Source organism: Macrosteles quadrilineatus, unplaced genomic scaffold (assembly GCF_028750875.1).
Source record: "Macrosteles quadrilineatus isolate MER2022 unplaced genomic scaffold, UCM_ALF_1.0 Scaffold_41__1_contigs__length_1036756, whole genome shotgun sequence".
In the NCBI taxonomy this organism is placed as follows: domain Eukaryota; kingdom Metazoa; phylum Arthropoda; class Insecta; order Hemiptera; family Cicadellidae; genus Macrosteles; species Macrosteles quadrilineatus.
In genome coordinates this window covers 260001-276367 of record NW_026542634.1, presented here as the reverse complement: position 1 = coordinate 276367, position 16367 = coordinate 260001, and the positions used below count along the sequence as shown (strand labels likewise).

The 16367-nt window shown below is 31.5% G+C and overlaps 1 protein-coding gene across 1 annotated transcript in view; it reads left to right on the top strand.

Moving 5' to 3' along the window:
- The window catches only part of LOC129005901 (acetylcholinesterase-like), a 145377-nt gene that overhangs the window by 117095 nt on the left and 11915 nt on the right, over positions 1-16367 (top strand). The window contains exons 4-7 of the mRNA XM_054434944.1: positions 5664-5842; positions 6824-7017; positions 11800-11942; positions 12705-12857. Coding sequence (XP_054290919.1) covers positions 5664-5842; positions 6824-7017; positions 11800-11942; positions 12705-12857 — 669 coding nt within the window. The remainder of the gene's footprint in view (positions 1-5663; positions 5843-6823; positions 7018-11799; positions 11943-12704; positions 12858-16367) is intronic.

The window sequence follows — 16367 nt, the reverse complement described above, 5'->3', positions numbered from 1 at the left end:
ATTTTATTAGCATACAGGGTGATTGGTACTCAGTGTGACAAATTTTGTTTGGTGTAAGTACAGAGTAAATGCAGTATGATGGTGCATATAAAATGTCCCAAGTCTAAAAATTAGTTTGCCAAAGAATTATTTTATGTTTTTCAAAAATAACTATGTTTTTAAACTTAATACAGCTATTTCTCAATTACCTGTATATGGATTTGAGAAGATAATGTCATTTTCGTGTTCTACATTAAATTTTGAATAAGAATAATACAAAATGACAGAGGATCAGTTGTAAAAACTCCATTGTAAATAGATTCAAAGATAAAAATTAAGATGTTTGATAACAATTTAAAAAAACATTGGTCAATTGCATTTGTTCACACCCTGTATACAAGAAAGTGTCGGAATATGTTAAAAACTGCGCCATTTTATAAGCTTTCCAACCATATGCTACACCATTGAGCTTTATGTCTGCTTATGTACGCTTTCGTGGTTTGAAGACTACAAAGCATAGTGTCTTTAACATTTAAAACATAGGAAGTCGGCATATATTAAGCAAAAGTTGTGTTTTTGTTTCAGCTTGAACAGTAAAACAGTAAAAAAGTTCCCTGTTTTCTGGCATTCAAATCACTAAAACAAAAAAAAAACAAAAAATCTAAACCTCAATAGTGTAGCATATGGTTGGAAAGCTTATAAAATGGCGCAGTTTTTAAGATATTCCGACACTTTCTTGTATACAGGGTGTGAAAAATGCAATAGACCATAGTTTTTTAAGTTTTTATCAAACATCCTAATTTTTATCTTTGAATCTATTTACAATGGAGTTTTTACAACTGATCCTCTGTCATTTTGTATTATTCTTAGACTTGGAACATTTTATATGCATCATCACACTTCATTTACTTTGTACTTACACCAAAAACTTTTTGTCACACTGAGTACCAATCACCCTGTATATCCCCAAATAAGCAAAGTAAAACAGTTTACAAACTCTTTATATAAGTAAGTTGACTTAGATTGTATTTATAAACTGAATGTTACTATACTGAAGATGAATAGTTGATAACAAATATTGATACCATTTTCTTTTCCTCTAAAAAAAAAGAATCCCTTGTGTAAACAGCTTGATAAATCTACGATAACTCATCCTTGTGTAAAATATAAAGCTACTTTTGATTACTGGTTTACTGACTTAAGCTGTTTATAACATTATATTGATATAAAAAAGTATCTTTAGTATGGATTATCTTGGTATATAACGGAATGAGCGAGTTTCCAGTCAATAGCAGCATTGGGTTAAATTAAATTGTTTTCGTTCCAACTCTCCTTCCCTATCCACTGTCTTCCATCTTTCTATTTCCTTTCCTTTCGCAGACATGTTCTAAATTCTTTCTGCTATTTCTTGGTTTCAAGTTACTGCAACACGAGCATGTTATAACATGGTGAGACAATTCACTGCTGTTTGAGCTTAATTTCTCTGTTCTTCATACACCTAGAAACTGATAACCTAACAAAAAATTAACAATTACTTAAACATAGTATTCATGATATTACATGATAAAACATGACTCGTCGAGAAAAATTAGTTTTATCTCAGCCAATATTTCAGTAACTCTATTATCTGCACCACGTGTTTGATGGTAAATATAAACTATGACTGTGGCGTATATTGGTAGGGACATAAGGGCTTTGTAATAGAAGTTCCAAGTTCAAATCGGTCAATCTTAAATGGTTATTTGCTGTGTAATGATAATGTTAGGCCCAGGGAATCGGATCTTATATAGGTATTTTTACGTAGTTGACGTTTCAATGTTTTGTTTACAGTACTATAGTCCAGTTTAATTTGCATACTAAAAAAGGAATCATATTAATCCATATACTAGTACCAAGAGATGAAATAGGCTTTATTTTCAAGGGTTTTACTAGGTAAATAACGTTTCTGTAGAGGGAAACTAAACAGCAATCAACTAAATTTGATTTAGCGCCCTTTCTTGTCTCTTATTGCTTTTGTGGATGCTCACCTCTTCTTACAAATTTCACGAGCTGTAAACAATATTTTATAAAACTTTTAATAGTTTATCAAGCAAAAGCTGTGAGAACTAGAATGCATTTGTGTTATCTAAACCATGGGAGATTTAGATTAAGTTTCTCATAAGGGAGCTGTCCGATCTCTGATTTTACCCCCCCCCCCCCCACCGGGTCTTGATAATGCAATATATTCTTGTAATAGAGCGTCGGATAATAGAAGATTTGGTTTAGCATCATAACCCCTATTGTTCACAATAATAAATGTATATGGGTTTACACGTTCTTTCATTACCTGTAACTCATTTTTCAAACGATTAAGCTTGGGCCTGTCACGTTTTGTAGTTACAGATCTAAATTGACTCATTACGCTGCATTAAGTCTACAGACTAAGCAAACTTCAATTTGTCTGGTGTATGTAAATATATCCATTGTTTTTGTCATCACTGGGGACATCAAAACGAAAGAGTGAATCCGTCCCGGTTGTGAAATGTACCATGAGACCGACGGTCATATTTCCTACATAAGAAAAGCGCAAACGTAACATTCTTACGTCAATATGCTAGACTTATAATGGACTCATTTTAGACAATATTATTGGAATAATAAACAACAAAATGTATTTTTGTTAAGTAGTCGTTTTCAGTGAAAATAATAATTAAGTTGGCATTCATGATAAATAACATTACAAATCTGTTTAGTGACTGAACCACTTATATTCTGAAAATTAAATCCTTACCAAGATTTTACCTAAGATTACTTAAGATTTTTTAAGATGTTACCTATTGTATTTATTACTGAATGGTATGACAAATCTCTTGAATCTCTCTTGAATCTACCACGAGGCACATAATAAAGTTATGTTTCACCTGGTAAATCCATAACTAAACAAATTATGGTCATTGTTGAAATAAAGAAAATTCAAATAGTAGGATGGTTTTTATTTTCTTTCCATGTTCCAATATATTAACCAATGGCTGTATGCATTTTACTCATCTCAATCTCGCATCACAATACTCCCTTATACATTGCCTTTAACGGGAAATTTTATAGTCTATCACCTTCAAATATACCAAGCTTGTTCAATACATTGCTCCATTTTATCGTCTACATTCAGTTAAAGTAAAACGTATGCTTACAAAATTTAACACCTTGCAAACAACTGTTTAACATGTAAAGGACACTAACAATATAAATGTACCCTGTACTTGTTGATGGAAATATTGTCTTAAATTCAGTTTTTTTACCGCAATGATTTATTTATTAAATAAAAAAAAATCCTCTGATGTGGTATTCTATTAATGCTAAAATTTTAGACGAAAGAAAATACATTGTCAGCAATAGTGTACTTTAAATGCTCAAGCTATGTTATGTGATAATAATCAAAACCTGTGTTTAAGCTCTTAGTTTTCTTGCCTTGCTTACTTGATTTTCTTATCATAAATTCATTTGTTGTAACTAAAGATTTCACGAATATAAAATTTACTTATGGAATAAATTGTAGCGTGTGTCTCTCATTAGAAAATTTCTTGAGAAGTTCTAACACATCATAAAATTCCAACTACTATCAAGAACAACATACACGTGGGAACTAAGCTTCAACGAGTCCAGTAATGTTGAACTTCACATTACTGTATTTGAAACTGGCAATATGTCATCACATTTTCAGTCTGGAGTGAATTTTTGACTCGATCTAATGTTTAAAGAAAAATAGCAAGAGTCGAAAAGAAACTTTTACCCGTCTGATGGACAGTATTTTTTGTTATACTTCGCCATTTTTATTATTATTATTATTATTATTATTAAGCTGACGAAATCATAAAACGACAATGCTGTATATTGTCAAACTCCAAAAAATATTTCTGTCTTGTTTTGCTTCTGTACATGAACTTTATTGTTATTTAGAAGCAAAACAACATTGCTCTCCGCCAACACAATAACAAAATTAAACTCGTCTATGTTATTAAAGTCGAATGCCGATATGATAAAAAAAAACGATGAAACACGATGGTAAATACAATACAATTTTAATTTTAAGTTGTGTTTAATTAGTTTTCATACAGTTACATAACAATGTACATGTTCTCTCAATGATTTGAGAAAGCAAAGTGGCCAATTCGCTCATCAGTGAGACAATGTTAACATTGTCTCACTCTAATTACTTTGTCTCACTCCAGATTTGCAACGTGAAGGCACGAAATTGTGAGCGCGTAACATGCAGGCAACGTCGTATGCGCGCGAAATACGTTGGCAGCAGTGGCTGTAAATCAGCTGGTCAGCTGTTGTACCGTTGTATTTGTCACTTCACATTAAATGTTATATTTAAAGTTCACTTCTGTGTAAAAATAGGTTATGTTTCTTCACAAATTTATTTGTTTTATGGTAACTGTAGGAAAAGTATAATGTGCAACTCGAGTTCAAAGTACAATTGCCTCACTCGAGAAACCATTCCTCACTCGCCTACGGCTCGTGAGTAAGGATTTCTCTCGAGTGAGTCAATTGCTCACTTTTCTCACTAGTTGCACAAATAACTATTAACTTTTGTAATAATACAGGGTGAGGCAAAACACCCCAATTTTCTTTAGTCGTCATACTATAAGTAAATCAACAATGAATGAACAGAGAATGTGCTTATAACATCAATTAAACTATGACATTTTAGTTAACATTATGACTGAGGCTATTAACACTGAGATTTTGTTGTGGCAACCTATTTAAAAATAGTGATTTTTGTGCAAAACCCCAGAAATTGTTTGGAACACATCCCATCCTTGGTCAACATGGCGCTGTTCCAGATTAGAAGACAGTGGTTAACTGGGTAAAATTATTTAGGATTACAGCTTAAACCTTAAAAATAATCGGTGGGTGCCGCAAAACCTTTTGTACGCTCGAGTTGCAGTAACTCGAAAGTCCAAAGAGATTTGCCAGGAAGCGTTTGTTGTTGAAAGCTTTACGTGGGCTCTTTTTTTGGAGGGGAGTATTCTGATAAGTTACTAGAAGTTAGAGGTTTTTCAAAGTCGACCCACAGATTTGCTTGAACCAAAGCTAAGAATTGCCCAAAAACCTAAGTGATTCCTGAAGCAATGCTGGAGGAGTATTTGATGGAGTTTTCAAGTGATTAAAAAGGAACGTCGAGTAGGACAAGGACGTCACTTGCAGGATTTTGTTTTCAAGAAATGGAAAATATGACTTTGTTAGGCTGAAATGGCAAAAGATAAGTTGTGTTTTGATGTGCTATTTATATCTAAAGGGTGAACATTAATGAGTTTGTACTATTTATAAATTGCCTCACCCTGTATGTTTATTGGGACCATTTTATTCGGCAAAATCACCTGATGAAATAGGTATATTTTTTCAACTTAAACTTAATTTTTTCCTAGGGAGTAAAAGAAAAGGAAATTCCCCACAATACATTGATTAAAACAGCTGGTGTTTATGCTGCAGCACAACAAAACACTTGATTATGTAACCAGCCAGCCTATTAGAATTCATTGCAACTTTGACTATCAAATAAACAATGGTTTTGAGTGTGTTTGAAACCAGGTATTTTACACTTTTTTTTACATATGATAACATGTATACAAATCCAAGATTTCGTGTTTGTGGTTATTTTAGCTTGTCCAGCAAGTTGATTCTTCCATGACCTGTTGCAGGTGAGCTTACATCTCGTATCCCCGGTCACCCGAGGGTTGGTCAGACGAGGGATCATGCAGTCAGGGACACTAAACGCCCCTTGGAGCTTCATGACGGGAGAGAGGGCAGTCGAGATAGCCAAGACACTCATCGATGACTGCGGTTGCAATGCGTCCATGCTGGTCGAAAGTCCTTCTAGGTGAGATTCGTACACAGTAGGTGTTGTAAACCCTTCATCCGCTAGATGTTGGTCGAACATGGCGAAGGACGAGAAATATGCTCAGCCAAGTATGACGGGTAAGAAATTTCCAGCCTGAGAAAAAGTTTGTTGGAACCCGTTTTGTTCGTACAAGTTCAATATCATAGTTTTGGCTTTTTTGTAAGTACTCACCTCACGCTAGAGTTCTACGTGCATTGTACAAATGTTTTATATATTATACACGGGATGCTATTAAGTGACAACGTGAGCCTATATATGGCAAGGGTTTTATATTTACAAACAGTGAGAGATTTTACTGATTACTCCAACTAATGGGAAGTTTTAAATTAAGAGAAAAAAACAGGTTGATCCTGTATCAAGCTTTGGTAATGTTTGGAAAATTAAGTTCACGGGAGATTTTGGCAATACTTCAAAGACCAGAATATTACCTATCCAATACAAATACAAAGTTTGTTTCAATCCGTATTTAAGTAATATGTTAATCCAATGATAAAACCTGTTTGAAATGTGTTTTGTAAGGTCTTGAGAAAACCTTAATAGTTTAGCATTTGCAGCGTTTTTAAGACTTTTGTTACCTTGGTTGGTATTAACTAATAAAATCTAAACAGATTAACCTAACCATCCACAGGATATGTTATATTGAAAATTAAACAATTTTTGTCAGCAAATATTTATATTAATTTAGTGCCGACGCAACTGTGGGCATTCTGTAAAATGTAAACCAGGAAATAAAAATGTAAGTAAATAAATTCCTAATACTATTACTCCATTTCATGTATTGCCTAAACGCTTTAGGGATTGCACGGAACGCCTAGATTTAGTGCTTTCCCGGTAACCTGATTCTGTTAGTCACCACTAACAACTTCGTAGCCAACCGGTCATGTTTTTATATTGTTGAGTAAAATGCCAATCCTCAATTATTGCACCATATTTTTACCATCCCTTGTATGTTATGTTCAGGGTAATGTCTTGTATGAGAGCTGTGGACGCCAAGACCATATCAGTCCAACAATGGAACTCATACTTCGGCATCCTAGGGTTCCCCTCAGCCCCTACCATTGACGGCGTGTTCCTTCCAAAACATCCACTCGATCTTCTGAAGGAGGGCGATTTCCAGGACACAGAAATCCTCATCGGCAGCAACCAGGACGAGGGTAAGTGACCTTTACGATCACTTCGTAATTTTTTTAATAATACAGTGTATTTAATTATACAAATACTCTTGTTTGAAAATTAGATACGTAAATGATGAGTAATAAATTTATGGCAAATTGATATTTTATAAGTAATATAAATGGTTAAAATATTCATCGCTGTTGGTGTTTTGTCCAACTCTATAACCCATCCAACGTCCTCCAATCATTTTAGTTGCTTATTAAAGATCTTACTGTACAATGAAAACGAGTTTATTATTAGCCCATGTCAGCAATAGGCTTGTGTTGTGGAGGTCAAGTTGTTATATTCCTTCAATTAATACCACATTTCTTGTAATTTAGTTCTACCTGAGCTATGAAAATGTTTAACATTGTTTCATATACACATCTAAGTTCAAAAACTATTTGCTGATACTTTGTATTTTAGAATTGACCACTTGGACCAATGAAATATGCGTGTTTCCTAAATACGGCTTTTCAACCGATTTGTTTGTTGTGACATTTAAAAGAAAGAATGTCATACTGATATTTATGAGAATTTATAAGAATAATGTTAGGTATAAGGATCTTTATTGGGATAATGTGAGGAGATTTAAAAAGAGAATAGTTTTCATTATGGACAGTATGATGTTATTTTTATCAAGTTATTTTTATTAAGTTTGTTTGTGTAAAGCTGTTTCAGTTAATTTTTATGTGGCTCACTTGATTTTGTGTGATTAGACTAAGGTTAAGAGATCGGGGACCATTGAATGTCCCTCAATTAACATGCATTTTTAATAACCTAAGAATGTAACATTATTATGTTGTTATTTATTGGATGCTATGACCAGTTTAAGAATGTGAGATTTTGAATGCTCACTTAGGTGCCTAAGGTGATTTGTGATTCTTCCGTTAACCTAATCTGTCCCAACTTAAATGTTAGGTTAAGTTGGTATAAACATCGAAATAATTGTATCTACCTAGTAGAGGTTTATATTTTAATATAAATGAACTACGGCTAACGTCCAACGACATTTAAGAAAATATTCGTAAAAATGGGAAAAGACTGCGATCAAAATTTTGTACAGAAGAAGTAAGAAATTACGAAAGTTATTCAATATCCTAATCGCTGTAACAGCCCCACGTTGACTGCGTCTCATTTATCCCTTGTTAAAAACTTTATGAAAGATTTATAGCTCTTCCAAACTGTCTCACTTACGTTAGCAACAAATTCTTTCCCTGTCTCCATTTTCCGCTTCATTTAGTTCCATCATTTTACTTCATTTGGCTCCACATTGATGAGCAATGTAAATTTGGAACTTTTGCCTACATTACTAGCTGCGATGGAATTAATTTAAGTTTGTTAATGTTTACTGTACATAGTGTACTAGTGTTAAGTTAAGTATCATATTTAAGTTAAATATTTGATTATTTTAACTTTTAGAATCTATGTTTATGTCGAATTGACTGTTAACATTTAATTTCAAAACGATCAATTACGCTCAAATAAAGCTTTAAAATAAATAAAAGAGATTCGCCAAAGAGTGTACTGTAATATTGAGACAAGATGTTTTATAAAATGTGGATGAGCTGAATTAGTTATGTACTATTATATGATGTATAGCTAGGTTTGGAATGGTTAACATTCCCTTGTAAAAACAAAATGTCGTTCACAACGATGCATTGAATGTTTGTTGACTTGTAAGACTTGAAAGCTATATACAGTATATATGTAGCACGTATGTTTATGGGTATATTGACACGTTGTGAAGTTTCATTCCTATATAATATCAGCGATATAATGTACGCTGTGCTCTAAAAAGTACATTGTTTTACAGTGAAATGTCTCTAGTGAATTGTAATTTAATTTTTATACTAAATGATAGAAATAATAATTTCTCTTCGTCCATATTCAATCACTTCACTCCAGTTCCATGATTGGCAAACCATTAAAAAGTCAACTATTGATTACAAAACAATTTACAAAACTAACAGCGAATTTAAAATTGTTGATTAAATACTTTATATAAAAAAATATATAAATTTGTTTTAATAAGCCTTGACAACTGGAATCCATACACTAATGAAATCAAGGAAATAATAATATAATATGAATTACCAGCTTTCCATGTTAACCATTACATGTTCTGTAAAACTAATTAATGACAGCCTAATATACCAATATAATTACTACTGAGAATAATTTTCTTGTATATGTTTATAAATCACATTTTTCAGCAACGCTATTCTATTAAACTTTGAACCCATGTGGAAAACGTTTGTTTAATGGTAAATTCCTTACAAACCATATACTAATAACTATTTATAATGGTCAAAAATGTAAGAAATAGACTTAACAGACAACATAATATATTTTAAAATAGAATAAAGACAATTTAAGTTAGGCTTGATGGGTTGCTTGACGTAGACTTCAGCTGTCACATATACTAGTCTGAACACAACACAACACAGGAAATGCAGTTTACCACAATTTATAACCATAGGGGGTTGATGTGAAGGGGTTAATAAAAACGTCCGTTACACTGATGCTATTTCTAAAACAAATATTGTGTCCTTACAAAAACTACTATCTGGTATTTCTAAGAGAAGCTCAACGTATGATAGAATGAAATATCTGATACAGTTTTTATTGCCTGTCGCTGTCCGTGAAGAGATGACAGATTTATTTAGATTTATCACCAATAATTTGTTTATATTCCAAGAACTTGATAAAGAGTCTGAAATGTTATTTAAACCGAGTACTAGAAAGATTTTAACATCATCTCGTTTTATACAGGGTGACAAATAAGTCTGGAAACTGTTTAATATCTTTTTAACTAAATCCGTTAGAAAATTGAAACCTTTCAAACCTTTCAAATCAACTTATATGTATGAAAACTACTTTTTGTAAGCATTACCATTTTTGACCTCTACCAGGGAACGACCCATGAGGAGTAAGTACATAATCTTTAATGTAAGCATAGGTTGATATGCATACCATTTTAAAGGGCGTGTCAAGTGGAGTTCATTGCCGGAAACCGTGTCTCAAAAAAGGTTCATCCGTTACAAAATGGGCCTTAGTATTGGCAAATACTCGTAGTCAACATTTGCTAGAGAGCTGAAACCCGGTTAAATTATTTTGAATATTGAATACTATTAGTCTATGAGCTGGTTGAATTTCAATCTGCAATGGGGGGCCCAGGAAGAGTCAGTTAAAGTTTCAGTTAACAGTTGAAGAGTTCAGTTTCCCTCGTGGAGGTCAAAAAATGGTAATGCTTGCAAAATGTAGTTTTTATACATATAAGTTGATGTGAAAGGTTTGAATCTTCTAACCGATGTAGTTAAAAAGATACCAATCCGTTTCAGGACTTTTTTGTCATCCTGTATATTACTGTCTTTATACTTGATAACTTCGTATCATATCAAGTTTTAGATTATTTTATTTATTTATTAGGTACTTTAAAACCCCTATTTACACGTATGGGTAATTTTATTTATGCATTATTAAACAACTTTTATGTAATTACTGCAATATACATGTACAGCATATAATTAAAATCCTAATTAACTTACTCACTTTCTTTTGTTTTTGATTATTTTACAAGCCAAACGCTTCAAAAAATGTAACATGTAATGATTGTAATACCAAAAGATGGGTACGTTAATTAATCATATACAGCATTATTAATTACTTAAAAACTAAATGACCGAATATATAACGAATCTATATACATGTAGTTGTAAATTAAGATTAAATTAACTAATATCCTTAACTGTAAATATTGTGAAAGAACATTTTTGTAACTCTCCAAGTTTCATTTTGGTAATGAAACTCATAATAAAAGGTCTACCTGGTTGGAATATTAGTTCACAGGTTGTAATGATAAAAATGGATTGCACGTTTGTCCTCCTCCCCTTCCATCGCCGCCAAAACGTGCACATCAAAGGCTCCAACGATGGTGAGCTTGCTTCAAACCGGGTTTAAATTCTCTCTTTAAATAAAATTGATATAGCTTTTAGCCTGGACATTGATCCCTTAATTATTCTAATAACCACTTTGTTATGTAGACAATTTATGGAATCCCTTTTAAAATGTATCATGTACTTTACTTGTAACACTAGAACCCCTTAAAAGTGTTGCGGAATATATGTATGGTTCTTGGCTGGGTAAGTTTTAACTATGATTTTCTCAGCGTTTGAGAACTATTTCAGTAAGAATAGCTCATATTAATAATTGAATAGATATTAATAAATTGATATCATATAAATTAATATAAATAAATTAATAAATTAATAAATAATAATTAAAAATAATAATAATAATAAATAATTAATAAATAATAATAATAATAAATAAATAAATTAATATAAATAAATTATTGATATTAATAAATTTAATAGATATTGAACTAATATTGTCTTGGACTAATGAGAAGAAAAATAAGCATAACCCGGTACCCTTTATTAATTATAATTTGTAATCATGGTAAATACCTTTAAAGTAGTTTATAGTGCAGCGTATGAATATGTTACAATTATCTACTGATTTTCTGGCTTTATTTTAAACCATTTGTAGTTGTAGATTTGGTTCTAAATCTGTATATAATAGTTTTTTTTCGAGTAATGTAACCATATATTGACTTATTATATCAAAACATTATGCTATATTTATTTATCTTATAAATCCTTATAAAATCACATATTAGTGGACATATATGATTACAAACAGGAATCTAATGAGAATGAATATACAAATATATTCCTCATACAAATAGGGTAAGTCAAAGATTCTTTCTTTTCCAGGTACATACTTCATTTTGTACGACTTTATTGACTATTTTGAGAAGGATGGGCCAAGTTTCCTACAAAGAGACAAGTTTCTTGACATAATCAACACGATATTCAAGAACTTCTCCAGGCTTGAGCGGGACGCTATTATATTCCAGGTTGGTTAAAAAAGTTCATTCTGCAAAAAATGTCCACATTTACTAAGCAATAAATGTAATTCTATGCAAATAAGAAACTTATATGAATACATAACACATATACAATGGAATAACTATAACAGAGTATACTATAACTATAACAGTACGGAAGAAAGATATTGTATGCCCAACTTTATAGGTACTCATTTTTACTCGGGTGCGCTGTATTTTTGTATTTATAAAACGTTTTTAAGACCTCCTCACAATATACTAATGAAATGTTTTCATAACTATATATGAATCATAACCAATAATTAGTAGTTCTCAAGACTGCTAAAATATCATATGTTATTATCTTTTCGAACAGCTGGAACACCAGAGCCTGTTACGCTATACCAGTAACTTTTTAAGATTTATTGGATGACAGTTTAAAAGTTTATTACGGACATTTTCCATCACAATGGTGAAAAAACAATACACAACGTTTCAGGACCTGGAATTTTATCCTGCCCTCAGGTGAAAAAATCATAACCAACACATTACAACTAACAATACCCAAAAGCCCAACCTAAGTTGGAATACACTACAGAGAGTATCAGTTAAAATATATGCACTGTATAGAAGTCAAGTCATGATATAACATGCAAAATACAACCAATCACAAAACTCTATAGTCTATATACGATGTAGTGTAAATAGCTCACACAATGGAACACTAATTGCACAGTTAGTGTAAAGGAAGGGCAGTGTACTCTGTACGTAACTTATGTCATCTCCTTGCAGTACACGGACTGGGAGCACGCCAACGATGGTTACCTCAACCAGAAGATGATTGGCGATGTTGTTGGGGACTACTTCTTCATTTGTCCGACTAACTTGTTCGCCCAGGCTTTCGCAGATCATGGGCTCAAAGTGTACTACTACTTTTTTACTCAGGTATTTATAAACTATTTGCCCATTCGAAGTATATGTATATGCAATTAATTAAGGGATTGTTTAAGAAAAAATTATGTAGGTATGGTAAATCTCAATTAATATATTTTTTTGAATATTTTGAGACATATCTCAGATTGTCTAATTTCAACTTAAATATTTTCATTAACAAGTAATATTTAATGCCTGTTTAAAAACACTAGTTTCAACTAGTCCTTAGGTTTGCTTCAAAAGGAAAGGAGAAGGAAAAACAATGTGTTTATATAAATTAATAGTGTAGGATGAAATAAATCAATTTGCCAAATTTGATCAAAATATATACATAGACAAGCCAACTACTACAGTTTTCTTTTTCTCCATAGGAATAAAAAGGGAATTTTAAAAGGCAATTTTTAATGTATAGTATCTTCTGAATTATCTCTGTAATCTTTAGTTTCACAAACATGCTTCAATATATAATTTTGTTTGTTTTAAACTCAACACGATAGTTGTAATGAAGTTTGGGAATTTCCATGTTTCAAGGTTAAAACTTTGAAAGCCCAATTTTCGAAAAAAAAAACATCAAAACCCCCATAACACTTCATTCCCATTATCCGATCTTGCTGGTTCGCGAGCTAATTCAAGTTTATTCAGCCTACACTTTTATGAAAAATGTCATTAAAATTTGAACAAAATTACGCTCGTTTTCGTGTTCATGTACATATGTACATAGTTGTGCTACAAATATTTTCACTGAATAACTTCTTGATCGGCATCATGTGTGTTATTAAATTACCTGAAAAAAAACAAACAAATGATACGTCTAACAAAACTAGTAATAATATATTTACACATATACGGTTGACTCACAAGACGGTAAATACATATGAAAGATGGTAAGTGGTGATCGATTTCGATTGGACACTCCAAACATCATCAGACCCAATAGGCGAATATCACTTACCATCTTTCATACGTATTTATCGTCTTGTGATTCAACAGTATAAGTGTAAATACAGGGTGATTGATATAAGTGTGCCAGCCGTTTTATTCGAAAACCATAAGAGATATAAAAAAAAGTGAAAGGGTGAGTGCCTTGGATTGTTTATTTTAAAAATTGTAGTCAAGTCGAAAAAATTATTTTAGCCGCCATTTTTCCAATATGGCCGCCAACTGTGATTTTTCTTATGGAACACCCTGTATTTCATGATGTATTCCGGTAGACAATGTAATTTTAAGACGATTTTATTTTTGTAATTTTCTTCATAAACCTAACCGTTTCAAAGATAATAATGGTTAAAGTTGTGAAATTTTGAATAGTTTTGGAATAAAACAGCTGACATGCTTTTAGGCCTTTATCGAAACTCTTTCTTATGCCGAATTTTCAAAACTTTAAACATTATTATCTTTGAAACAGTTAGGTTTATGAAAAAAATTACAAGAATAAAATCGTCTTAAAATTACATTTTCCACCGGAATACATCATAAAATACAAGGTGTTCCGTAAGAAAAATCAAAGTTGGCGGCCATATTGGAAAAATGGTGGCTAAAATAATTTTGTTGACTTGACTAAAATTTTTAAAATAAAAAATCCAAGGCACTTGCTATTTAACTTTTTTTTATATCTCTTATAGTTTTAGAATAAAACGGCTGGCACACTTATATCAATCACCCTGTATATCATTACTAGTGTTATTAGACGTATAATTTGTTTGTTTTTTTAGACAAACATTTTCATTAATACAAATCGCTAAAATATTCAGTAAACATCTAACGTCTATAAACTTATTTCTCATAAAACTAGAAACCAAATTAATGCTTACTCATGGATTTTTTGAGCATACTGCGTAAAGTATATAATACGTAATACCACAAATACCATAAGTAATTTTTTCACATTTTTTAATGTTTATACGAGACATCTTATGATATAGTTACAACGAATTTGACAATATGAAAAGTTTGGGTCGACAAAGGAAGAAACATATTCAGGAGGCTTATGATGCGGGATTTATTCTTAGATATATGTCAACTCGGATTTGGAGGAAGTATGTTTTGCAATATGTGTGCCCTCTTTTCTTTCAGTGATATAATTATCCATCTCGAGTTTCATCTCGTAATCTGTAAGAGGTGTTTTGATCCCTCGTGTATTTCAATTTTGTCCTCAATATAAAATAAGGCTTGAACGTTATTTTCTTTTGCTTTAAGGTCGTATTTGTATACAAATCTATACGATAAATCTTAGCAAAATTGTTGGTAAGATTTCACTTAATTTTTAGGTTGCTTTTTCTTGGATGGAATGGAAGATTAAACAGGATCAACAATAATTATTTTCATATATCAAAAAACATTTCTATTTTTATAAATAGTAATATAGAAATTAATAAAAGATTATGTCTAAGCCAAAAGATATTTCTTTTGACAAACATTTTACTCTATATAACTGTTACAAACCCCTTAAACATGTAATACTTGTAGATAATACCAGAGGCAACAAATACTGCAGTTCTATAAATGCGTGTAATGTAGGTTTACTTTATAGTAGCCTACACTTAGACTCACATTTTCCTGAAATGATTTAAGTTCATTTTTATTAATATTTTTGTATTAGCCAAGTATGAATGAAACCATGATGTACTTCACTGGAAATATGTGATTTAAACCTACAATGGTAATTTCTTAATAAAGAGTACAATATGGTATAAAGAACACGTATTATATTCAATAATTTTTTAAAGGTTAGTATTTATTTGATGGAAATTATTAATTATTTATTATTTTTTTTCTATTGAAACTTGCAAAGAAAAAAAACTATACAGTGATTGAAAGAATAGCACATGAGTAAATGACAAGTATATCACAAAAGGTTCCTATCAGCGAGTTAGCACTTTTAGATCGAAGCCATTATATTTTGTCTGGTATTTGTTTGGATATTTTCGCGCACACCTTTGACGAAATCCATGATGATTTTAAAATATCGTATAGTTCAAGGCGGTAAGACGCATTCATGATAAGTCACTTATTTGCTATTTTTTTTCTCTTATGATAAAATAAGAGTTACACAACTTTTTTTATCAGTAATGAAAGCCTTGATATGAGGCTTAAGTTTGTGACGGCACTGTACTCTATGTAAAAGTATTAGTGACCCACATAATGTTTTTTTTATTTTTTATAATGAGATACGCCTACTGTTCAAAATTTTTGTCGTATTGTTTTTAATCCTTTTCGTATAGTTTAAACATATATGATTTTGTTGGAAAACCATAGGAATGAAAAAAGAAAATTTAAAGTTAGCTCAGATAACCTTGTAAAAAAAATTAAAACCCACCTTCAACGGGCATCCTCAAAATAAATGCGTGTTTTTAGTTTTTACTAAACCGGGTAAGTTACACTGGAAACCTTTGTGATTCACACATTTTCATATTAATTTTAATAATTTACATTAACCTTCCACGGTATTAGGGAATTTTCCGATTGGGAAGAAGTTCTACCATAGGTGGCACGGAAAGCTCTACACCCAGGACCGATTTACTT